Source organism: Hemibagrus wyckioides, linkage group LG21 (genome assembly GCF_019097595.1).
Source record: "Hemibagrus wyckioides isolate EC202008001 linkage group LG21, SWU_Hwy_1.0, whole genome shotgun sequence".
In the NCBI taxonomy this organism is placed as follows: Eukaryota; Metazoa; Chordata; class Actinopteri; order Siluriformes; family Bagridae; genus Hemibagrus; species Hemibagrus wyckioides.
The window spans coordinates 5,070,995-5,096,871 of record NC_080730.1 but is presented as its reverse complement, the minus strand read 5'-3'; the positions used below and the strand labels follow the sequence as shown (position 1 = coordinate 5,096,871).

At 38.0% G+C, this 25,877-nt stretch overlaps 3 protein-coding genes across 3 annotated transcripts in view; 1 reads left to right on the top strand and 2 right to left on the bottom strand.

Moving 5' to 3' along the window:
• The first annotated feature begins 741 nt into the window (after positions 1-741).
• cfap107 (cilia and flagella associated protein 107) lies at positions 742-10,512 on the top strand. Its single transcript, XM_058373886.1, has 4 exons — positions 742-993; positions 5,738-5,848; positions 7,498-7,672; positions 10,229-10,512. The coding sequence occupies exons 1-4, from the start codon at positions 883-885 to the stop codon at positions 10,465-10,467; spliced, it is 636 nt and encodes a 211-aa protein (XP_058229869.1). The 5' UTR covers positions 742-882; the 3' UTR covers positions 10,468-10,512.
• A 2,433-nt stretch (positions 10,513-12,945) lies between these two features.
• Positions 12,946-16,817, bottom strand: klhdc7a (kelch domain containing 7A). Its single transcript, XM_058372842.1, has one exon. It carries the CDS (start codon positions 16,665-16,667, stop codon positions 14,103-14,105), a length of 2,565 nt encoding a protein of 854 aa, XP_058228825.1. The 5' UTR covers positions 16,668-16,817; the 3' UTR covers positions 12,946-14,102.
• A 5,363-nt stretch (positions 16,818-22,180) lies between these two features.
• igsf21a (immunoglobin superfamily, member 21a) overlaps positions 22,181-25,877 on the bottom strand; it is a 293,873-nt gene continuing 290,176 nt past the window's right edge. The window contains exon 10 of the mRNA XM_058372829.1: positions 22,181-23,631. Coding sequence (XP_058228812.1) covers positions 23,555-23,631 — 77 coding nt within the window. The 3' untranslated portion in view covers positions 22,181-23,554. The remainder of the gene's footprint in view (positions 23,632-25,877) is intronic.

Here is a 25,877-nt window from a genome sequence, read left to right as displayed (position 1 = left end):
TCAGCATGGGCACCCTGACTGGTCTGTGGCTATGCAGCCCCAGACTGTGATGCACTGTGTATTCTGACACCTTTCTATCAGAACCTGTATTAACCTTTCAGCAATTTGAGCAACAGTAGCTCATCTGTTAGATCGGATCACACAAGCCAGCCTTCGCCGCCCATGACCCTGTCGCAGGTTCACCACTGTTCCTTCCTTGGACCACTTTTGATAGATACTGACCACTGCAGACCGGGAACACCCCACAAGAGCTGCAGTTTTGGAGATGCTCTGATCCAGTGGTCTAACCATCACAATTTGGCCCTTCATCAAACTCGCTCAATTCCTTATGCTTGTCCATTTTTCCTGCTTCTAACACATCAACTTTGAGGACAAAATGTTCACTCTCTACCTAGTATATCCCACCCACTAACAGGTGCCATGATGAGGAGACCTGTCAGTGCTTAGTCTGAAGCAGTCTTTACCAAAAGAGACTTTAAAAAGGACTAATGATATAATGAATGTGCATTCATTAACACGGCTATTTTATGTCTATGAAGAAGTATGAACTATGAACTATGAAGAAGTTTTGTATGCTCTATTAATATCAATTTATGATTCTTTATTCTGGGAGAAGTTATTTTTTTCATTGACTGTTTATAATTGATCTATTTCTCAGGCCTTGCAGACAAAACCTCATTTATACATTTAAAGAGAAACTGGTCATAAGGAATCTGAGCTTCTTTCTTAATGAGTGTTTACTGTTTCTATAGTAACAGAGTCCTCCGTCCTGCCCCCCTGCTGTGACAGTGTGACAATGGAGCTGCGATCATTTTTCTTTAATCCGAACATAAATGTGCTGGAGTTTCTGTTGCAGGAGGACGCATAGAAGGAAGGTGCATTATGCAGGAAAAGGACACGGCGTATGATAAATGGAAGCAGCCGGGATGGAGGATTGAGCAGAAATACTCCAGCAAAGTGCTTGTAGGCAACTGGGCTGAGGAGAGACTGCAGGTATCGCTTTACGTCTGCTGCCTTGCCTTACACAGAACAGGCTTCACTGATACAATGTCGTGTAATGGAACATAAAATAGATATGACAACTATCATACATACTACCTTTACTTTAACCGTCACACTGAATTAAATAGATATATAGGAAAATAATAATAATAATCAATTTATCTGTAACTCTTCTGTAACCTTGCATTCATCCTAGTTAAACAGAATAGGATGTTTTTTACTAAAATCTAACATAAAATTAATAAAACATAACTGTACTCCTAGATAGAATAAAAATATAAATAAAACACAAAATAATTAGGCCACTAGAATGTTTAAAATGAGCAAAAATGTGTAAAACACTTGATTATCATATATTTTCATTATTAGTATTAACATTAGAATCAGAATCATGGTGTAGATTTGTCTAGTATCATGATTTGGAGTATGTGATGTAGTAATGAGGATTGTAATTGCTATGAAATTTTATTTTTTACTTAAGGGACATATAGAAAACAATTATAGGGTGTTTAACTATAAAACAGAGGTTCTCTGGTGTTTCTGAAAACTTTTATCAGACAAAAGAACATTAACTATTTAATGAACCATCAACTGTCTAAATACCTGTCTAAAGATCCATTCAATTACCCAAATAACCGTTGAAGAACCTTAACTATGTAAATACCTGTTTTCAAGAACCTTTAATTATCCAAATATCCATTTAAAGAACCTTTAAATTTCCAAATATTATTTTACAGAATCTTTAAGTATTTAATTACCCATTTAAAGAACCTTTAACTGTCCAAATACTCTTTTAAAGAACTTTTAACTACCTTAAATACCATCCATCCATTTTCTATTCCCGCTTTATTCCTAATTAGGGTCACAGGGATCTGCTGGAGCCTATCCCAGCACACATTGGGTGAAAGGCAGGGGTACACCCTGGACAGGTCACCAGTCCATCACAGGGCCACACATATAAACAGACAACCACACACACACACTCACTCCTATGGACAGTTTAGAATTACCAATCAACCTAATGTACATGTTTTTGGGCTGTGGGAAGAAACCGGAGTACCTTGATTAAACCCACGCAGGCACAGGGAGAACATGCAAACTCCACACAGAATGGCCCCTGCCTGTTCGAACCTGGGATTCGAACCCAGGACCTTCTGTGAGGCAACAGTGCTAACCACTAAGCCACAGTGCTGCCCAACCTTAAATACCCTTCTTCTTAAATATCCTTTTACAGAACCTTAAAACTATCTAAATACCTATTTAAAGAACGTTTACATTTCCAACCTTTTAAAGAACCTTTAACTACCCCCCAAAAATTCACTTTTACACTTTTAAAGAACTTTCTAAATACCCTTTTATGGAACTTTTAACTATTTAAATACCATTTTACGGAGCTTTTAACTATTTAAATACCATTTTACGGAACTTTTAACTATCTACATACCCTTTTATGGAACTTTTAACGATCTAAATACCCTTTTCTGGAACCTTTAACTATCTAAATACGCTTTTGAAGAACCTTTAACTATCTAAATACCTATTTAAAGAACATTTACATTTCCAACTAACCTTTTATAGAACCTTTAACTACCCCCAAAAATTCACCTTTACAATTTTACAGAACCTTTAACTATCTAAATACCCTTTTATGGAACTTTTATTTATCTAAATACCCTTTTATGGAACTTTTATTTATCTAAATACCCTTTTATGGAACTTTTAACTATCTAAATACCATTTTACAGAACTTTTAACTATCTAAATACCCTTTTATGGAACTTTTAACTATCTAAATACCCTTTTACAGAACCTTTATCTACATACCCTTTTACAGAACCTTTAACTATCTTAAATACCCTTTTACAGAACTTTTAACTATCTAAATACCCTTTTACAGAACTTTTAACTATCTAAATACCCTTTTACAGAACATTTAACTATCTAAATACCCTTTTACAGAACATTTAACTATCTAAATACCCTTTTACAGAACATTTAACTATCTAAATACCCTTTTACAGAACTTTTAACTATCTAAATACCCTTTTACAGAACATTTAACTATCTAAATACCCTTTTACAGAACTTTTAACTATCTAAATACCCTTTTACAGAACATTTAACTATCTAAATACCCTTTTACAGAACATTTAACTATCTAAATACCCTTTTACAGAACATTTAACTATCTAAATACCCTTTTACAGAACATTTAACTATCTAAATACCCTTTTACAGAACATTTAACTATCTAAATACCCTTTTACAGAACATTTAACTATCTAAATACCCTTTTACAGAACATTTAACTATCTAAATACCCTTTTACAGAACATTTAACTATCTAAATACCCTTTTACAGAACATTTAACTATCTAAATACCCTTTTACAGAACTTTTAACTATCTAAATACCCTTTTACAGAACATTTAACTATCTAAATACCCTTTTACAGAACATTTAACTATCTAAATACCCTTTTACAGAACTTTTAACTATCTAAATACCCTTTTACAGAACTTTTAACTATCTAAATACCCTTTTACAGAACCTTTAACTATCTTAAATGCCCTTTTACAGAACTTTTAACTATCTAAATACCCTTTTACAGAACATTTAACTATCTAAATACCCTTTTACAGAACTTTTAACTATCTTAAATGCCCTTTTACAGAACTTTTAACTATCTAAATGCCCTTTTACAGAACTTTTAACTATCTAAATACCCTTTTACAGAACTTTTAACTATCTAAATACCCTTTTACAGAACCTTTAACTATCTTAAATGCCCTTTTACAGAACTTTTAACTATCTAAATACCCTTTTACAGAACTTTTAACTATCTAAATACCCTTTTACAGAACCTTTAACTATCTTAAATGCCCTTTTACAGAACTTTTAACTATCTAAATACCCTTTTACAGAACTTTTAACTATCTAAATACCCTTTTACAGAACTTTTAACTATCTTAAATGCCCTTTTACAGAACTTTTAACTATCTAAATGCCCTTTTACAGAACTTTTAACTATCTTAAATGCCCTTTTACAGAACTTTTAACTATCTAAATGCCCTTTTACAGAACTTTTAACTATCTAAATACCCTTTTACAGAACTTTTAACTATCTAAATACCCTTTTACAGAACCTTTAACTATCTTAAATGCCCTTTTACAGAACTTTTAACTATCTAAATACCCTTTTACAGAACATTTAACTATCTAAATACCCTTTTACAGAACTTTTAACTATCTAAATACCCTTTTACAGAACTTTTAACTATCTAAATACCCTTTTACAGAACATTTAACTATCTAAATACCCTTTTACAGAACTTTTAACTATCTAAATACCCTTTTACAGAACTTTTAACTATCTAAATACCCTTTTACAGAACATTTAACTATCTAAATACCCTTTTACAGAACATTTAACTATCTAAATACCCTTTTACAGAACATTTAACTATCTAAATACCTATTTAAAGAACCTTAAACTATTCAAATACCCTTTAACAGAACCTTCAACTATATAAAAAAAATCACTTGATCTTGGCTGGAAGGCTTTTTTAGAATTATACTCTGTTTTTTGAGTCAGAACAGATGCAGTACTCTGTCGCATTTCATTTCATCAGCGTGTTGCAGTAGTGCTCCACTGAAATGTCCAACCACAGCTCTAAGCTGCAATATGGGGTTGGAGTAAGAACAGAAACTCGAGAAGGGGATAAGGGCTAGTTTGACATTTATTTATTTTTATTTATTTTTACATTTATGTATTAACAGTGAGTTCATAAGTGACAAATGCTTGCATCTGTGTTTGTGATTTCTTTTCTGATCACAGTTCCCGAAAGCTTTTATGAGTCTCCAGATTGCTAACCATGCAGAAATTGAATTAATTCCATCAATTTTTCATCCACCTCATATAAACAAATAGTAGTTATACAGTGAATGAATAAGCAAAACAGAGACATAATTCCAGCTTTTAGTTTGGTATATTATACAGTTTATTTCCAAAGCAGGAACATTTGGGCTGAGGCTTGCTTCATTATTTTAATAGCTGCTAAAGTGTTGCTTTCACAAGCACTTAACAGATTTAATAAGCAAAACTCATGTCTCTAATCCTGACCGTTATTCTGTCTAAGCATCTTGTTCCTCCAAAATACATTATTCATCTACTTCATCTCACTTCTAATTAAAGCAATATATAAAAACGGTTATTAGAAAACATTATGTACTTCAAAAATGTTGATATGCTTTTTCTGAATTTCCTAGGAGGTCCAAATAGATGTCTTGCATCTTTCTCTTTATTCCAGGAAGAAATGGTTTCCTGTTTGTTTTGTGTGAACGTTCAGTCACAATCACCGGACGCCTGCTGTTCTCGCAAACAGTCGGCCTCCAATCTGCGATCATTCACACGCCGTGGTTCAAACCCTGATAGGGCGAGAGTTCCTTCGGCAAGACTCGAGATCTTTGCAAAAGTGATTAGAGGTGTGCGATTAAGCTGACTCAGCACAGCCGGGGTGTTTAAACAGCAGACGAATAGCCATGCCCTGGCCGCCTGTGCATTCAGCTCTGAGAGAAAGATGTGCTGGAAGAAAGGCGGCGATCGATAAGGCTGCTGATCGTGCACTTCGATTGCTGAGTGCTGCCGTTAGGCCCTTTTTTTTTTAAAAAGCTCTTTTACACTTGGCTATTTTTTGGCTATTGTATACCTTCTGTGTGTGTGTGTGTGAGACAGTTCTCTCGGGAGGGTAAGACAGCAAACAGCAGCAACAGGCTGGACTTCAAGCCTCACCCAGACCACAGACCAGATGTGATCGTAAGACGGACGGCGCTGCGTAGATCTGAGGTTTGAGCCACATGATTAAAAAAACATAAGTGTGCTTAAGTGTCTATATACACAGATCAGGCATAACATTATGACCACCTGGCTAATATTGTGTTGGTCCCTCTTTTTCTGCCAAAACAGCCCTGACCTGTCGAGGCATGTACTCCAGTAGATCCCTGAAGGTGTGCTGTGGTATCTGGCACCAAGATGTTAGCTGTAGATCCTTTAAGTCCTGTACAACTTACAGGACTTAAAGGATACATTTAATAGATACTGACCACTGCAGACACCCCACAAGAGCTGCAGTTTTGGAGATGCTCTGATCCAGTCGTCTAGCCATCACAATTCATCAAACTCGCTCAAATTACGCTTGTCCATTTTTCCTGCTTCTAACATCAACTTTGAGGACAAAATGTTGACTTGCTGCCTAATATATCCCACCCACTAACAGGTGCCATGATGAGGAGATCATCTGTGTTATTCACTTCACTTGTTAGTGCTCAGAATGTTATGCCTGATCCGTGTATAAGTTGCCACTGTTGGGCAATTGAGCAAGGCCCTTAACCCTCTCTGTTCCAGGGGTTCTGTATCATAGCTGCCCCTGCGCTCTGACCCCTTAGCTGGGATATGTAAAGAAAAGAATTCTACTGTGATGTAATATATGTGTGGTAATAATAACGGCTTCTTCTAAAGAAAAAAAATAATGATATCTGATATTTGTACACTCCTACCCAGAAAGTGCAGAAGGAAAAGATACAGTAAACAGCGTGTGCTGTCATGAAGTAACATAATGGTAGACATTGCACATAATCAATACTATAAATTATTAACTCAGTATGGAAGGTAATGCAGATGCAATACAGTACAGTACAGTAAATCATATGGGCGAGTAAAGTGCAGATTTCCTACGGTCCTTCCGTATTATTAAAAATACACACACAGCATGATGGAAAGGATTCATTTTTTTGTGCTTTCATGCCATGTAGAATTTGCAAAATGTGAGAAAACTTCTCATTATTCTAACTTGAAAGCATTCGCACAGTTCATGTCACTGAATGGATTAAAATGGTGGCTGTAATCTATCACAGAACTAAAGCAGTTTGTGAAATTTCAGAAGAAACCAGAATTTATTTCCTTGACTCGGGAGAAATAAGGGCTGAATTTTCCCAAAATAAACACATCACTGAGATTTTTTCCCAACAAGAAAGTGGTTATTTCCGTATGACATAAATGCAGCATATGACTGATGTAAGAGTTACTAGTGCATGTCATCACAGATGTTAATGTTTGGCTGCTTATGTCACATGCTAGTGCACACTCCTTAGCTAGGGTTTAGTTTTTTGAAAACATCAAATTCTCTCCATGTCAGAAAATCAACTATCACATGTTATAAACCCTTTATGATGCAGCTATAAAATGAGCAGTGACATGTCATGTTAGAAATCTTTTTCTAAAACATTATGTATGAGAAGTGGCAGTAGATATCGCTAAGACGAGTGTTACGACACATAATGTGCATCAGAAAAACTTGAAAAAGATGTAATAAAGCTAGAACACACCGAGTGAGGAGACTGACAGCAGCAGTCTATGACATGTTTATGACCTGGTTATGCCAGTCTTATGCATTGTTCAAGTAAAATGAGATCTTATTTTATCATCTATGTGTCCAGGGTCTTCCCACCAGACTCCTCTTCTCCCACCATAACACGCCCACCTCACATTACCTGGTCACGCTCTACGACGAGTCTTATGGTCGACGTAGCTCCTCTGGCCTTCCCAAGCTCCGCACTTGGCACACTGACAAGCTGGGTTGGGTCCCTGAGAAGTCAGATCATCCGCTTCATGGTATTAACCCTTTGAATTCTGTTCAATTATTAATGAGTTTCTATCTGAGTTTATAGAAAGTTATATCCAGTTTATAACTGGATGTATTAACACTATGAACAACATGAGTTTAAGTGTTATGTCAACTTGACGTTAAAATTGATAAGCAACGTATATGACAACTGAGTCTTGTTTCTAAAAAGTCTTTATAAAATGCTAATGTAGGTTTATATCAGTAGTCATGATGAGCTTATCATATATGTCATTCTATGATGAGTTATGTCTCTCTATGATGAGTCATGTCTCTGTATGATGAGTTATGTCTCTCTATGATTGGTTATCTCGCTCTATAATGAGTCATGTCTGTAACTGATTAGTTAGGTCACACTAGTGAGTTATGTCTCTCTGCGATATGATAATTTATGATGTCATAAAACTCTACAATGAGACATGTCACTCTATGATAAGTCATGTCACTCTATAATGGATCACATCACTCTGTGATGAGTCATGTCACTGCATAATGGGTCATGTCACTCTATGATGAGTCGCATGTCACTCTATAATGGGTTACATCGCTCTATGATGAGTCGCATGTCACTCTATGATGAGTCATGTCACTGCATAATGGGTCATGTCACTCTATGATGAGTCGCATGTCACTCTATAATGGATCACATCACTCTGTGATGAGTCATGTCACTGCATAATGGGTCATGTCACTCTATGATGAGTCGCATGTCACTCTATAATGGGTTACATCGCTCTATGATGAGTCGCATGTCACTCTATGATGAGTCATGTCACTGCATAATGGGTCATGTCACTCTATGATGAGTCGCATGTCACTCTATAATGGGTTACATCGCTCTATGATGAGTCGCATGTCACTCTATGATGAGTCATGTCGCTGCATAATGGGTCATGTCACTCTATGATGAGTCATGTCACTGCATAATGGGTCATGTCACTCTATGATGAGTCATGTCACTGCATAATGGGTCATGTCACTCTATGATGAGTCGCATGTCACTCTATAATGGGTTACATCACTCTATAATGGGTCACTTCACCCTATGATGAGTCATGTCACTCTGCAATAGGTCATGTCACTCTATGATGAGTCATGTCACTCTGCAATGGGTTACATCACTCTATGATGAGTCATGTCACTCTGCAATGGGTCATGTCACTCTATGATGAGTCATGTCTCTCTATGATGAGTCATGTCACTCTGCAATGGGTCATGTCACTCTATGATGAGTCATGTCTCTCTATGATGAGTCATGTCACTCTGCAATGGGTCATGTCACTCTATGATGAGTCATGTCATTTTAAACTGGGTCACATCACTCTATGATGAGACATGTCACTCTGTGATGAGTCATGTCACTCTGTGATGAGTCATGTCACTCTGTGATGAGTCATGTCTCTCTATGATGAATCAGGTCACTCTGTGATGAGTCATCTCACTCTATGATGTCATGTCACTCTATGATGAGTCATGTCACTCTATGATGAGTCATGTCTCTCTATGATGAGTCATGTCACTCTGCAATGGGTCATGTCATGCTATGATGAGTCATGTCACTCTGCAATGGGTCATGTCACTCTGTGATGAGTCATGTCACTCTGTGATGAGTCATGTCTCTCTGCAATGGGTTACATCACTCTATGATGAGTCATGTCATTTTAAACTGGGTCACATCACTCTATGATGAGACATGTCACTCTGTGATGAGTCATGTCACTCTGTGATGAGTCATGTCACTCTGTGATGAGTCATGTCACTCTGTGATGAATCATGTCTCTCTATGATGAATCATGTCACTCTGTGATGAGTCATGTCACTCTGTGCTGAGTCATGTCTCTCTATGATGAATCATGTCTCTCTATGATGAATCATGTCACTCTGTGATGAGTCATGTCACTCTGTGATGAGTCATGTCTCTCTGCAATGGGTTACATCACTCTATGATGAGTCATGTCATTTTAAACTGGGTCACATCACTCTATGATGAGTCATGTCACTCCATAATGTGTCTTGTCACTCTATAATGGGTCACATCACTCTGTGATGCATCATGCCACTCTATAAACGCTTTGTAATTAAGGTATTACACAATGTTACTAGTAATAGATAAGACCAACGCACATGACTGGGAATAATTATTTGCATTTGTTGTACTGGTATTTATTCTACTTAAAATCCCACTTACAATTTATACTTGACATAAAGGTTAAATAATCTCTCGAGTGTGTCTATGTGCATGCACCAGTAGTGCCAGCTCTTAGACGACATTTTACTCAGGGACTCTATAGTGGACCATTTAGTGCTTTTTCATTTTGCTTTATTTTTGTAAAGCCATTAAATTTGTTGCGTTGGCGCTTGCTTGCCGTTGCATTTTCAGCGTTCTGTCACAAGTAGCAGCAGTTAAAAGTTAGTAGAGAATACGCTCCAAATCTGTCAGCAGGCTAATTAATGATTGCAGTACAGAACAGCTGAGTCCTGAGTCCTGCTCTCCTCCTTCCTTCTCTCCTCTTTTGCCTTCTTCACACACACACACGTATTCCCAGGCCCTCCGACCAACTACGGTCTGACAGAGCTTTGGCGAGCACAGCTGGAGAAGCAGCAGGTGGGGTCGCACATGCTCAGTATGTACAGAGGGGCATATCCAGTGTACCCCACAGATGCATTCTGTCAGCCTCGACATGCCAGAGTGCCACGCCTGACCTCCGTCAGAAAGAAGGACCTGGAAATAAACCACATGCCAGGAAATGCTACTAGACCAATGTCACCTCTGCCTTGTGTGTAACCTTGCCTCTATCAGACTGATTGTAAAGTAGCATCTATATATGCATCTTAATAAAGAACAATATATTGTGAACATTTTACATGCTGGAATCTTATTTAAAAGACATACACAATTTTGAGAATAACTAGGCTAGATGTTACAACGGTTTGGAGATACTGCTATCACTGGCAAGCAGGTAGGTGGTGATTATTTTCACATCCTGAAGTATTTTTTTCTCTTAGACCACAGCAATGCACCGGGATTACCAACCGACTGCTTAATGTTGTGGAACATCCAAGACAAGTCAGTTCATTATTTTCACTATGTTGTAGCATTTTTCTATACAAGTCTTTTCACTTACCAGCCTCTCTTGAAGTTAATAAGAGGACGTGTCTTGTTACCGAGCAACCGCAAAAGTCCTTCGTCCTGAAGACTTCCCCTTGATGGAAAAAAAAAAAAAACCCACTGACACTGGAGACTCATAACTGTTAAATAAATGTCTACTTTCAGGAATCTTCACCATATCAACGATTATACAACAATTATTTCCGCTCCACTTATTCTGTTCGATTAAACCACAGTTCCAAGAGCACTTATATTTTCTAGAACCGCACTGGGATGTTTCATAGTGTGTATCACCGTAGGCACTCACCCTGCAGGCTCATGCCTACAGCCAAATCACAGCGTACTTGCACTCGTCTTCGGACCATATTGCTTAATTATACAGTACATTTTTATTTGTTAGATAACATTTGTAAACGCTAGTTATTATTAGATGTAGATGACATTGCGTGTCCGCCATACATTTTCTGGCATCTGGCAGATGCCCTCATTCAGAGCGACTTACATTTTTATCACATTTTATACAACTGAGCAATTGAGGGTTAAGGGCCTTGCTCAGGGGCCCAGCAGTGACAGCTTGGTGGACTAGTATTCGAACTCACAACCTTCTGATCAGTAGTCCAACACCTTGAAAAAATAATGCGTTCCATTACAACATGTGTATTAATATATTCATTTAAACCTGTGATTTGCTTAACACCTGGAACGTCTTTCAGAGCTGCTGTTATTGGAAATGAATTAGTCATTATCATAATAGTTAGTCATTCATAATCATGAATTACTGTATAAAATGGATTATAAATCTTCTCCATGGGCATCCCTTTGCACATTTTATGCTGTTATAATATTTTGATCATTGCTGCTGGTTTGTGGCCTAAAAATGAACAAATCCAGATTTTAAATAATGCATCATTTCTTTTACATTTTATATTATGGATGCCACTCGAAACCCCAACAACAGCAAAATCACAAATGTTTTTACATTTTTTAAACATTTTGATTCATTTTTAAATCTGAAAGAATATTTCAGAAGGGTTAATTTTTTATATATATGTTTTTGTGGATTCTGGTTAAAAAATGTGAATATCACTGTGTTGACTTTTACTTCACCATTCAAAGAAAATGCTGAATTTGACAGATAATGTACCTTCATAGAGAAATGTATGGTAAGAGATTCCCACATTGTCAAAGAAAAATCGATCTACAATAAATATGCGATCTGAACATGAGACATTCAACTGAACTTGAATTTTATTATTATTATTACTATTATTATTATTATTATTATTATTATTATTATTATTATTATTATTTCACAGCTTGGCCTGTTTACTATCCATTGACTGGCTCTCACTTTCCGAAAGTAATTTCAAACCTTTTCAGCATTTTATCCTAAATTTTTAATATCATAAGGCAAATGCCTCTTGATTTCTGTGACTGTGTGTACGTATGTACACGAGAGAGAAACAGAACTGGTTCAATTTGCCAAGCCGTGTTTATCAATTTATCCAATAACAGACTGCAAATTCTATTTCTCGCCCCAATTTGGTTGCAGGGTGGCTATAATGTGCTTCCTCGTTGTCCCGCAATAGCCATGCGATGTCGAAATGGGCCATGTGTGCTGCGAAATGGCGGACTCATTCAGAAGGAGATTCTGAGGGGACCTGTCCAAACTCCCATCCCATTAGGTGTTTAATTACAATGAATCAAAGTGTTTAATTACACAATCAAGGACGCATACATTTGATGGTCAACCATCTGTGTTACGCTTTCCCTGCTGTCTGAAAATGCAGATCAATTCTGCAGCCCATTATGGTAGTTACTACATTTTAACTGTGCATGTTTGTTTTCCAGTTTATACACAACCAGTTTAGATTCTGTTGACTCGCGGTAAACATCCACATGATGGTGCCATCGTTACAGATCATGAACAAGCGAGCAGGCAGGCATGGCATGTTTTGGTACAACATTCAGTATTCTTTCTTCTCAGTTTGTTTGATAATGTTAAACCATTAAAGAATTGATTACATTTATTTATAATTAAGACTATAGTCCAGGCTTTATTATTTCATTAGCATACAATATATATTGTAAGTACATGGTATATATGATGTTGATATATTACATACATTATATATAATAATATAATTTTATATACAATATAGAATATTTTGATATATGACATATATTTACATGTGACATAGAGAAAGTGAAATTTGACACTGAGTATACTAAAAAATGACATGGTACAACAAAATATGAAGGTTTATGTTATGGTTAGCATTCATCTTTAGTAGCTGCTTTATCCTGGTCCAGGTTGTGCTGGATCCGGGGCCTATCCTGAAATGGCAGGCTGTATAGTGGGAATGGATGGGACACTGGTACATCACTGGAAACCATGCAAGCAGCCATTCATACCTAGGGGCTATTTAGAGTAGCCAATCCACCTAGGAGCATGTTTTGAAAGGAAACTAGAGAAACCATGAAAGGAAACCAAAATCACAAGACCATATGAAACCCCTGACAAACAGTAATCCAAGCTCAGGATTGAACTGTGGAGCTATGAAGCAGCAACGCTACCAACAACTCCACCAAGCCATCCATCATGGGATTAGGTTATGTTGCTGAAAATATATTACATATTTTGAGACTTAAAATAGACACACTTAGAAGCACTACATAGTATTCAATAGCATTAGCCTTGCTGTTTTCACAATTCATTTGACTTATCTAAAAAAGTAAAGTGATAAACATAAAAGTCCAGACATTGATGTCAATGAAGGACAGTGGGGGAAAAAAGCCAACGTTCGATAATTTATTATTTTGAATTATTCATGAGTTCAAGTTCTCAAATGGGCGTGAGAGCAAAGCATGCCATGAATATCCTTATTCCATCCTTCATAAATCTTGGAAATGATGAGCATTTGTGTTATTCATTACAGCAAATTGCAGCATGGCTCCACTCTACATATTGATTAGCTGACATTTCGCTTATAGCATTTTGGAGCAGTATATTCGAGTGAAACACTTTAAGCAGTAGCACTAGACATTAGCAAGATTTAAGAGTTTACTTAGACCCAAGAGTGGACTGAAAAACTCTGATAACAAACAGCTCTCATTGGAACGGCAGATTTATCTCACTGGGAGTGCACACTAAATCTGATCTAGCTTTACAATTACTGGCTTTAATAGCCTTGATATTTCACTTCGACTGCCACTGATTAAGACGACTGTGCATTCCAGTAACTTAATATGGTCTCCAACTATGAACTCTGAGTGCGTCAGTCTCAGTTTCTCGACTGAGCTGCCTGAATTCAAACGCTGGTTTGAAGAGTGCTTTTATCAGGCAGAGCAAGAACAAAAGGGAATAAAATACCCTTAGCTGGTGTGAGGATTTGTAAATCATCTGCCACAAAGCCTGGAGATTTTTCATCAGCTAAGAACCTCATAGTAAACTGCCGACTTACACAATAGATGACGTCATCCATAGTGACGCACTGAAAGGGCGGGCAGTGGGTAATTTGCTTAGAACAGCACTCATACCATAGCTTGGCCACAACATGGTAGCGATACACACTGATCCCTAGATAAGGGTTAACATCGAACCGATAGAGGAAGCTCCGCACTGCTACCATTTCTGTGGTCCGTTCTTTGCTGCCCACAATCAAGCTCTGGCGCCAGACATCAGTTTTGGGGTTGTAGCGCAAGAGTGTATACTTCAGGGTGCCACCAGAAACAAACAGCTCGCCGTTGCATGCCGTAGCCCGATGGGCAACCGCAAAAGTCTCATTGGGTAGTGGTGCAACAAAGGTCCATCTGTTACTCCTGGGGTCATAACGCTCCACTGTTGATAGACACTCCCCTCCAATAGCATAGACATGGTCATGTAGGGGTACAAGCTTGCAATGAGGCCTGGCCTCATTCATTGGACAGATTTCACTCCAAATGGAGGTGATTGGGTTGTAGCAAAACACCTTTCTTGATGGTACTGTGCTTTGAAAGCCTACAGCTACAAACAGGTAGTTGTCCATGGTGCACATTGCACAGCCCTTGGAAAAGACTTCCTGAGGGATTTGGCACTGGAGATGCCAGTTGTCTTTGTAATCATCATAGTAGTAAAGTCCGCTAGCTCCTCTTAAACTGTAGGAGTCTGTAGACTGTGAAGGATTTCTGGTCCAATCTGGGGAGTCCATGTCTGCGACCATGAGGCATCTTCTGCCTCTGTTGCGCTGTCTCTGGATCTGGTCTCGCTCACCTGCCTTTAGTCGACCGTACAGGTTTGGGTCTCGTAGGACCTGAAAGTAATTGTCTGACATAACTCTCAGAGCAGCTTGCTGAAGAGCATTGTGTCCATGTTTCTTAGCAAGCATCAGTGCTTCCAGACAATTGCCCAAGTCAAGTTTTCCAGTTAAACTCTCCAGTTCAGAATTCCCTATGTTCTCCACAGGAAGGTGAAAAAACTGGGCCCTAGCCACTGTTTCCACTTGTGGATCCTCAGAGCATTTCAAAACAAAATCTTGTATTGGTTTTGGTGACTCTGGGGAGTTTGACGAACACTCATTTGGAGGTGCTGGTGAGCGGCATTGAGTCACAGGAGGAGGGAAAGGCATCTGGACCTCTGACTCTGCAGCAGCAGCAAGATAACTGTCCTTGCGAATTAGTCCATGTCTGAGATGTCTTCCAGTTTCTGATCTGGTGGGAGATTGGGACACTCTATCTGAGTCAAGTGAAAATTCCAGATCTCTAATGATTAAAGATGAAGGCAAGGGACTTGGTGTTCGAGGTTTATCCTTTATGTTGGCTTCATATGGTCCATAAGTTGGACTTATAGAATGGGTGGGGCTTAAATCGGAAACCGACTGTGAGGATGTCTCGACAAAATATTCATAAATCTTACCACGAACTGCAGTGCTTTGATCTCCAGGCCCCTCTATAACCAGGTCAGCATTCTCCACTTTGATCTCTGCCTTTGACTGGAAACTGGAAAAAGTACCAGGATGACCCATATTCTGCCTGAGCTCTCTGCCAACTTCAACGCCACCATCCAGTTTTTTTAGCTGGCATGGCGAGCGACGTCCGCTTGGACTTGCTGCTCTGACATCTAAACCGGGTGTCAGCAGAGTCACTCCTGTTTTGTTGCCTTTAACCTCTCTCTCTGCCTTATCCCAGAACTCCATGTTACCCTCCACACCAGAGGAAGGTGACAAATTTCCCTCTGGATTGTTCACAAAATCCTCAGGCTTTTTAATGTTGCGTTCCACCCCAGAGAAACCCAAGGAACTTCCCTCTGTATTGGTCACAATGTCCACAGACTTTTTACACTCTGCAATGTTACATTCCACACCAAAGGACGTCAAGGAACTTCTCTCTGCATTGGTCAGAAAATCCTCAGACTTTTTATCCACTATGATGTTACGTTCCACACCAGAGAAAACCGAGGAATTTCCCTCTGTATTGGTGACAACGTCCTCAGACTTTGTATTCCCTTCTATGTTGCTCTCCACACCAGAGAGCAGAGAGGAACTTCCCTCCAACTCTTTATTCTCTTCCTTTTTAACCATCGCATCTGTTTTTTGTAGTTGAAGAATGCCTTGCCCCAAATCCACAGAAGACTGCCTAGACCGGTTTTCCCCATCATTTTCCTCTTTCTGTCTTTCTTTCAGAGGATCTAACACCGTTTTGCAAGGGCTGCAGGTTTCAGGACTTGCTTGAGTACTCCTGGGAGAAGGAAGTCTCTTCTTGGCTCGTGCTTGGCCTCGAGCCCTGGAGCTATAAAATCGGAAAACCCAGGTGACGAAAATAATAGCAGCAGCAGAAGCAGTCAGCTTGACCAGGAGCTGCATGTCAAAGCGCACTCCCAGCAAGTCCGCTATTGGCATTTCTAGTCAAGCAGGTTTGGCAGTCAAGTGGTTATTGAGTCTTTATTTGGGATGCCGAACCTAGCACATCCCAGCCTGTGTGTAAGTTGACGATGAATACAACTACAAACTGTGAGCTCTCTTTCTATTGTCAATGTGGTATAAGGAACCCGATCCCTGCCCTTGTTGAATTTGCATGCTGCACACGGTGAGGGCGGGACCGTGGGTGTTATTCCACCTGGTGCAGGCAATTGCTCTAAGGCCACAGCTCTAGAGCTGATAAAGGTCTATCTATTGTCATCTGTTGACTTTGAGTTATTTGCAGATGACAGTATACACATTCTCTCTTTTTCTTCAGAACTTCAAACTATATGTATAAAATTTGCATAAGGTATTTTTTTGCAAACATATTGAGTTTATATTTTCAGTGGGCAGAATATAGGGATAGTTTGGACATTGATTAGTGTTGTATTCTCTCTGTAGATTATTAAAGTAATAAACATAGGAGTACTACTACAAGCACGTGGGTGTTGGGTATTTGCTTTTGTGTTAAGGGTGGAGATGGCTGATATAAACCTTAAACACATACAGAAGTGCACACACCAGGATGCAACTGTTTGCACAAATGAGCAAGAATGATTACACATGTATTCGATTCTCCCATAGTTTTTAAGTTGTTTAATTTTAAGAACATTTTGTTTTATGGATTGTAGTGACTACCTGATAGCACTGTCATGTATATGCTCAAAAGAAACTCGAACCATCAAGCACACTTGAACAGTTCTGAATAATTGATAGTTACACAGGCCTGCTCCTTCAACCCCGTTACCTCTCATATGTCAAGTGGAGCATTTTGGTGGTTTGAGAAGTGCAACAGTGGATTTGATAACATGTTTTTGTCTGATAATCACAAAAGACTGAGCAAATTCAATACCATACCTGTTTGCCATTAATAGTTGACACTGCTTTCATGAAACATATTTTAATTCGCATCATCATCAGCAGAAAGTCTATCTATCTATCTATCTATCTATCTATCTATCTATCTATCTATCTATCTATCTATCTATCTATCTATCTATCTATCTATCTATCTATCTATCTATCTATCATTGCTCCTTAATGCATGTACAGTTTCCATTATTTCTTTGGGGGATTTAAAAATAAAGTATCAAAAAAGGAAATTTGTTTAAAGCATTTTCTTTAAAGCATCTATTTCAGAAAGTGGCTTTATCCTATCTACTTTCCTGGTATAACTCTTTATGCTTGAGTACTATATTGTGTGTCCTGCATTGTGATGTTCTTGTGAACAGATACACTGCTTTAATAGTGCAGAATAATGTAATATACTGTAGCAGTGACTGTAATAGTAATGTAAGTACGTGTCTATGTAACTGCTTTCATTCACACAGGCTTATGTTTGTGATATATGATATAAGGCATTATTAGAGTTGTAGCATGTACGATGTAAATCTTCATACCTGGATTTAACTGTTAAAAATTCCCATTTTTTCATGTTTTGCATGTAAAATTTCAACTGATTAGCTAGCTAATAACTCCTTAATACTTACGTAGATTGTGTTTTTGTGCTTGCATGGTACAAGGCTAAAACTTTCCAAAGCTAGAAAACAAGAAACAAGAAAAGCTAGCATGCAATTGTGTAAAAAGTAAACAATTCTCAGTCATTTTTCCAAAATCCTAACCGGGCCAGTTTGTAAACAGCAGAATGAGGAGCATGATGTCGTCCCTGAGCCATCTGACAGTCACTTCACCTGCAAAGAAGCAGAAATCTAATCAATTTAGATTTAAATTGGAAAGAGTATTTTAGTATTTTAGGCTAAGATATAAGACTGTCAATGGAGAGAGAAAAAAAAATTCTGATCATCCTGTTAATAATATATATATTATTATAGTATTATATTATATTATATTATATTATATTATATTATATTATAGTATATATATGGCTATCATTAGTTGGCATAAAAATCTAGGAATGTATTATTCAATCAATACTTTAAAATTTGCTTTGCATGTATGTATATAACTGTATATACAATGCATTATGAAGATTCATATAAAGCATTAACAAAACTCAGTATGCTATTAAGTATTCTCCAGCCTGCGATACAGATGATATTAGAGATATGATACGTGAACATTAGAGTGTGTTATGAATGTCTATAATGTTCTTTTAAAGAGATATTATAATGCATTACGTAACCTGATATTACAAAGTCAGATAATTATTTTATTTATGACTCACAGTTATGATGCATGTAACTTCAGCTAATTATATTTATGCAGGCTATCCTAAGGTGCCATGCTAACTACATAACAGATAAACAAGCTGTATGTTGTCATGTATTACCCTGAGTGTCTACAATGAGGTCATATAATTATGTAACATGACACCTACAATTTTCTTACAGATAGGTATTATGAAGGTTACATGACACTATATAAATACACTATATTGCCAAAAGTTTTGGGACACCCCTCCAAATCATTGAATTCAGGTGTTGTTTTTCAGGGTTTGGGCTCGGCCCCTTAGTTCCAGTGAAAGGAACTCTTAATGCTTCAGCTTCATACCAAGACATTTTGGACAATTTCCTGCTCCCAACTTTGAGGGAACAGTTTGGGGATGACCCCTTCCTGTTCCAACATGACCGTACACCAGTGCACAAAGCAAGCTGCATAAAGACATGGATGGGTGAGTTTGGTGTGGAGGAACTGCACAACCTGAGTCCTGACCTCAACCTGATAGAAAACCTTTGGGATTAATAAGAGAGCCATCCCCAAACTGTGGAGCATAAAATTGTCTTGGTATGCTGAAGCATTAAGAGTTCCTTTTATTGGAACTAAGGGGCCAAGCACAACCCCTGAATTCAATGATTTGGAGGGGTGTCCCAAAACTTTTGGCAATATAGTGTGTATACAGTACACATGAATAATGGGGTCCTAGCATGTATTAAGAAAAGTAAATAATTATTCTATTTTCTTCTCTTATAGATACTGCACTACATGAAAGTTATAGTGCATTATGAATGCTTAGAATGTTCTTCTGAGGGATATTATAATGCATTATATAGCCTGATCATATCACTATTTCGTTTTGGAAGTGCTATGCATGTAGCTGAAACTAATTACTAATTAATGCAGGCTTATATTTGTGCCAGGCATCAGAAGGGTTTGTGTAGACTAATATGACATGTTATAAATGTTATACTTGACTAGGAATCTAGTAAATTTGTAATAATGCAATGTTATAATGTATCATAGAGATGAGATGAGCTCTTTAAACCCTCAGAAGACTCGTTATTTGCATAAGGACATTATCTGCATGGGCACACAAATAAACAACACCGCCCATGTTGCGTTTCTTTCCAAAAATGAACAAATGACACCATTTGAAGTCAACGGCATTTTAAACCGAATGCTTCACAAACTACAACTGTGCAATAAATTCCTGTTTATATCTGTTTAACTACATGATTTGTACTGAAAAAAAAAAAATAGTACAGTCACAGTATTTCATTCCTTATCCCATCCTGCTGCATATGCTTGTCATAATGGGCGTCTCGATCTCCCCGAAGCTGTGGAGGAAAACAGGATATCGCTTGTATGCCTCACTCACACGAACACCATCATTCTGTAAACAAACTATTGGCATCGGCTTTATTCAGAGCCAATAACTCAGCCATTAAACTGCGATTTGAGCACTATTCTAACGCTTTTTATTGGAGATGACGACTCTGAGCCTTTCTTCATATCTCAGCCCAGATATGAAGAGACCCAGAATGTACTGCAGGGCCCTGTTTGAAATGGAGAAGGCATTGAAATGGAACAAATGCTTCAGGGTATGACAGGAGGAGGAAAGAGAGAGAGAGAGAGAGAGAGAGAGAGAGAGAGAGAGAACCCAGAAGCTAGACTAGCTAAATCTGTCAGAATGATCAGTGAACAAAAGCATCCTTCTGTTCATAATGTTCTTAAGGCGACTAGGTTTACATTAGAGAAATATACTAAACCAAAAAAAAAGAAAACAAACAAAACAAACCAAAAATGGAATAGAGGTTATTTTACTAAGCTCATATTTGACTAATCTCTCCTCCTACCTAGGCTTCAGTCCTAATCTTTTAATACACAGTGTGTTTAGAGAAGCTTAAATTGCAATTTTTCTGAATGTATGCAGGATTACTTTTCGTCACGAGGGCAACTTGGAAGACGAGTGGCAGAAGACAAACTTTTCGCAAAGAGTTCACATGAAACTTTAGGAAACAATTTACTTATCCCCAGGGTGGTATTCGAGAAGCCAGAGAAAATATTCCTTGCTGTAGTTTGTTGGCTCAGTTTTGAGCCACTTGAAAAAGAGAAACTATTTTTTTTTAAGTGGACCAGCAAGTAATTTGGATATTGTTGTATTGTTGCACTGACGCAGTGTTCAGTCCATTTAAATCGACCCCTGTCGGGTTCATGGCTTCGGTGTGGTACTTTATCCAGGCAAAAACATGGCAGTCGCATCGGTACAGTCTGAACGAAGTGGTCTCAGTGCCATTCGGTGGTAGCGAGAAAGCAATTCCAATTTGACTTGATTTGAATCAACCCTGCTGCAGGAAGTGAACCAAATATGACGTGTATGTTGGGTGGGAGCATTTGTTTTGTAGATGTGGGCTGCTGAGACATGAAGCACAAACTGAGGGAAAGGAAATAGCTGCACTGGGGTTTGGAGGGAATAAATACTGGATATGGATCACACACACACACACACAAGAAAAAAAAAAAACTGCACTCAATTTTTAGTAGAGATATCTTTTGAGAAATTAGCACCAGAATCACAAAGCTCCTCACAAAAATATGTATTTAATTAGTTCCAGGATGAACGTTTGCATTTGCTTTACTGCCATTACCTTAGTGAAACTATTTATTACTCGGTTTAAAAATATTGATATAGCATTATATATAGCGTTTTTTTTTTCGGGATGGTTAAACATATTCAAATTTATAATGTTGAGAACGGCTGCTAATGTTATAAACAACTTAATTAGCACAATCTAGTGGCTACCGTACCTTCGAGCTTTTATTCCGATAACATACTGTGCTGTAGAATGTTCAGATCTCTTCAGTGAGCCCTAAAAAACCTGAAACTGACTAAAATTCCAACTCGGTAGCCTTCTTTTTTTTATTTGTTAAGGAATATATTATAGTATTTTCTTGAGGAATTTCAGTACAAGTTAAAAGTTAAAAAAAAACAAAAAACAGAACAGAATAAAATGTACTCAGTGGACCCAATTTTAGTCAACAGCCTGTATGAGGTTAAGGTTATTTTTTTTTTCTCCTCCAACACAAATATTTTATGCACGAACCTTCCATAATTGTGGCACACAGGGCATAAAAAACTATTCATCCGAGGGCAAATTGCTGACACGTACTGTACGTGCACATTTCTTATACGGCTATAAATAAAGGCGTCGGTGGAAGATGCAAATGCCGGTCGGAACAAACAGCGCATTGTTGCATGAGCACACGCAGCCGTGTTGAGTTGATCATCTCCATGTTTTAATACAGGTGATATGAAACAAATACAACAACCCTGTTTACACTCCTTTTGAGGAACAGAGGAATGGGAGGATGGGGGAGAAACGGTGAATAACATGATCCTAGCAGTAGCTGTTAGGAGAGAGTTACATACTGTACACGATGCAGGTCACTGAATATATTATGCAACAAGAAAAGGGGGGGAAGGAAGAGAACAGGTGGATGAGAGCGGAGAGAGGCGACACCGTGATGCCGCCACCGTAACAGACGCAGAGGAGGAGAAAATCGCCGAACGTCACATGCACCACAACCTGGAGAAGAGAGGCAGACGTACACTATGTTAAGGATGTGTTTTCCTCTTATTTCAAGCCTGCCATCACAGGTTTGAGGGAGCATTAAATCAGAACAAGGGAAGTCTATTTAGTCAATTCTTTCTTTCTGTCATTCTTTTTTTCTTTTTTCTTTACTGTCCATTCCTTGGTTATGATTCCTCAATGATGGTGTTACTGAACTGGGGATGACCAAACATGTGTAAGCAATAAAGCTTTGCTAATCTCCCACCCATCACCCCTCAACCCCCTTTATATCTCTGAATTTCTGTATTTTTTTTTTTTTATTTTTATTTTTTAATATACCTCTCAGTATTTACACGGATGTACACAAAATACATTTAAAAAGAGGGTCTTCTGTTTTACTTCTCAAATAAAATCTCACCAGTTCACAGGACTTATTTTATGAGTCTTTTTTTTTTTTTTTTTATACATTCCAGCCATGAGCCATTCAAGAAAAAAGAAAAAAGAATGGGAAAAATACTGTGCTAAAATGAAAAAAAAAAAAAAAAAAAAAAAGAGGAGGCGTCCAAAAGGAGGATGTTTGTGCTCGAGTGCAGTGTAGTTGTACGAGCGGAGCAGCGATTACAGTTTTTAAGTCTTTTCCTGTCCGCATCGCCGTCCACCACAACCACCGTGACATCATGAGTTCAGCAGAAAGAAGAACGAAGCCCGGGTTTGTTTCTTTTTTTTTTTTTTTTTTTTTTTGATTGACAGGCTAAGATGAGACACGAAAACGCAGCATGGACAACACAGAAGGTGGAGCTTCTTCTTCTTCTATTAGGAATATCTTTTGCTTTTTATAGTTGTAACCACGGATGTCGTCATCAGGTTCTTACAAAACAAATAAAACAGAACAAAAAAAACCCAAGGAGAGAGAACGTGGCACCTCCTGGCAATGTTGCAGATGTCCTCCGAAGACAGTCTCAAAGTGTGCCAGGGTGGGAAAGTGTGTGTGCTTGGTCAGCGTGGAGGGACACGTGGGTGTGGGCAGTTTTATTTTTTTATTTATTTTTTTCCTCTTATTGTTTTTAATTCGAATGCTCATTTCAGTTTGATAGTCAGTACAAGGACGAGGGGCAGCCATATCAGTCCGGACGCGTGCAAACTTGGACCCCCATCTGTGAAATAAAAAAATTAAAATAATGCATCAGGTTTCATATCATATCCAGTTACATCAATACAAAAAAAATATTTAGTTTCTAATTTGGCTTTTATTAAGACATTTATTATGTGATAAACCAACACCAAAAGTCTTGAAACATTCCTAACACCCCGGTTTTGTGGATGTGAATTTGTTATATGTATATATATATATATATATATATATATATATATATATATATATATAAAACACGTCTTACTGTTTATTTACTAGTTCATTAACTTTGCAGCCGTGGTCAGTATCGGAAAATCACAAAACATGCCAAGTCTTCTGGGACAGAATGGGAGTTCTGGTCTTGTTTGGTGTGTTGTGCATTCTGAGCTGCTTTTCTGTTGCTAGATCTGGTTATTCGAGTGAATCCAATCTGTTGTATGTACAAATATTAGGAAATTCTTAAATACTCATTCTTTAATTTCAGTGTTGTTGATGAGAGAGGTCAGGAGAGCATGGCCAGACTGGGATAAGCTGAATAGATGTTGAGCTATGAACTCTTAAGGTACAGTGGAACCTTGGCGTATGAACTTAATTCGTTCTGGAGGCGAGTTCTAAAGGTGAAAATTTGTATTGAGAAACGAATTTTCCCATAAGAAATAATGTAAAATGTAGATAATCCGTTCCAGCCACTCGAAAATATGACCAATATTACCGATATGAAGCGTATGTAAACTGTATGGCTGCTTACAAAGAACTGATGAAAGCCGAGCATTCCATGTCAAGAGTCTTCACAGGAAGTCGTGCCACCAAGCTTGGGCTAAAAATAGAACAGACCACCCACGCCACCAATCTGTCAACAAAAATAACCTACCTTTTGAACACATGCTGAAGACAACATTGGTATCGTGGGTTGACTCTTTCTAAACAGCTTTTGCTGACTGAAAAAAAATCGTAAAATTCGTAATCTTCGCTTGGCTTGATGCTTTTCAATAAAGTTTTGAACGGCTCCTGGACGCATGCGCAACTTAGCCGGCGTTCGATCTGGTTCGTTCGTATGCTGACGATGCTTCATATGCCGATGACAATTTCTTGTAAAATTTCAATTCTTAAGGCTATTGTTCATAAAGGAGGGCATTCGAATGCTGAGGTTCCACTGTATATGGCAGGCATGTCCAGTCTTATCCAGAAAGGGTCGGTGTGGGTGCAGGTTTTCATTCCAACCAAGCAGAAGCTACACCTGATTCCAACTGGCTAATCAGTAGATCTTGGCTTTCAGTAGACTCAGGTGTGGCTTCTGCTCAGTTGGAATGAAAACCTGCACCCACACCGGCCCTTTGCGGATAAGATTGGACACCCCTGGTATATGGAATACAGCAGTAAAAAAAAAAAACACATCAGGTTTTGTTAGCTGGTTTGGTGTGTTGTGCATTCTGAGATACTTTTCTGTTGACCACGATTATCTGCCTATATTTCTTAAACCTCTCCCATCAACAAAGCTTTTTCAACAGTCACTGGATGTCATTCTGTATAAACTCGTAAGAATATCGTGGGTGAAAATCCCAGATCATCAGCAGATTCTTAAATATTTAATCCATTTTGTCTTTCACCAATAACCATGTCACGTATCCGCCAATGTCACTGAGATGACATTTTTCTCCTTTCTGATGTTCGATGTGAACATTAACTCAAGCGCCTGCTTTGTATCTCTGTGTTTTTATGCTCTGCATTTCCGCGCAGATAATGGGCCTGATTGGATAATAGCATGAATGAGGAGAGGAACAGGTGTTCCTATTAAAGTGGCTGGTGAGTGTATAATATTCATACGCTTTACACGACACACCCTGAATTTAAATCAATGATCCAAAAAAAAAAAAAAAACTACACTTTTCCACGCTTTTTCTACACAAAAACTCATAATAAAAGGAACTAAAGCTACGGTCGACTGTAATTTCATTCCGGCAAGAGACCTCTTAGGAATAACAGAACACGTGGAAAATGTCTCTCTTTCTGCATCGGTGCTTTTTTGAAGTTATAATACAGAGGACAAGCAGTACAGATCGGGCGGCTTTCGAAATTCTCCAATATTTGACTGTAATTGCCTAATGCACTGAAAGGGGCTTTTGAGTGAGCAGTGCACTAATGCTAAGTGACCATAAGCACAACCCCAACATGTATTACGACATTTTCATGATGCATGCAGAGACCATGAACAACAGCGGCGTTCTCTCACCTGTGTGAAAAGTGCTATTTACTTCAATTACTATTATT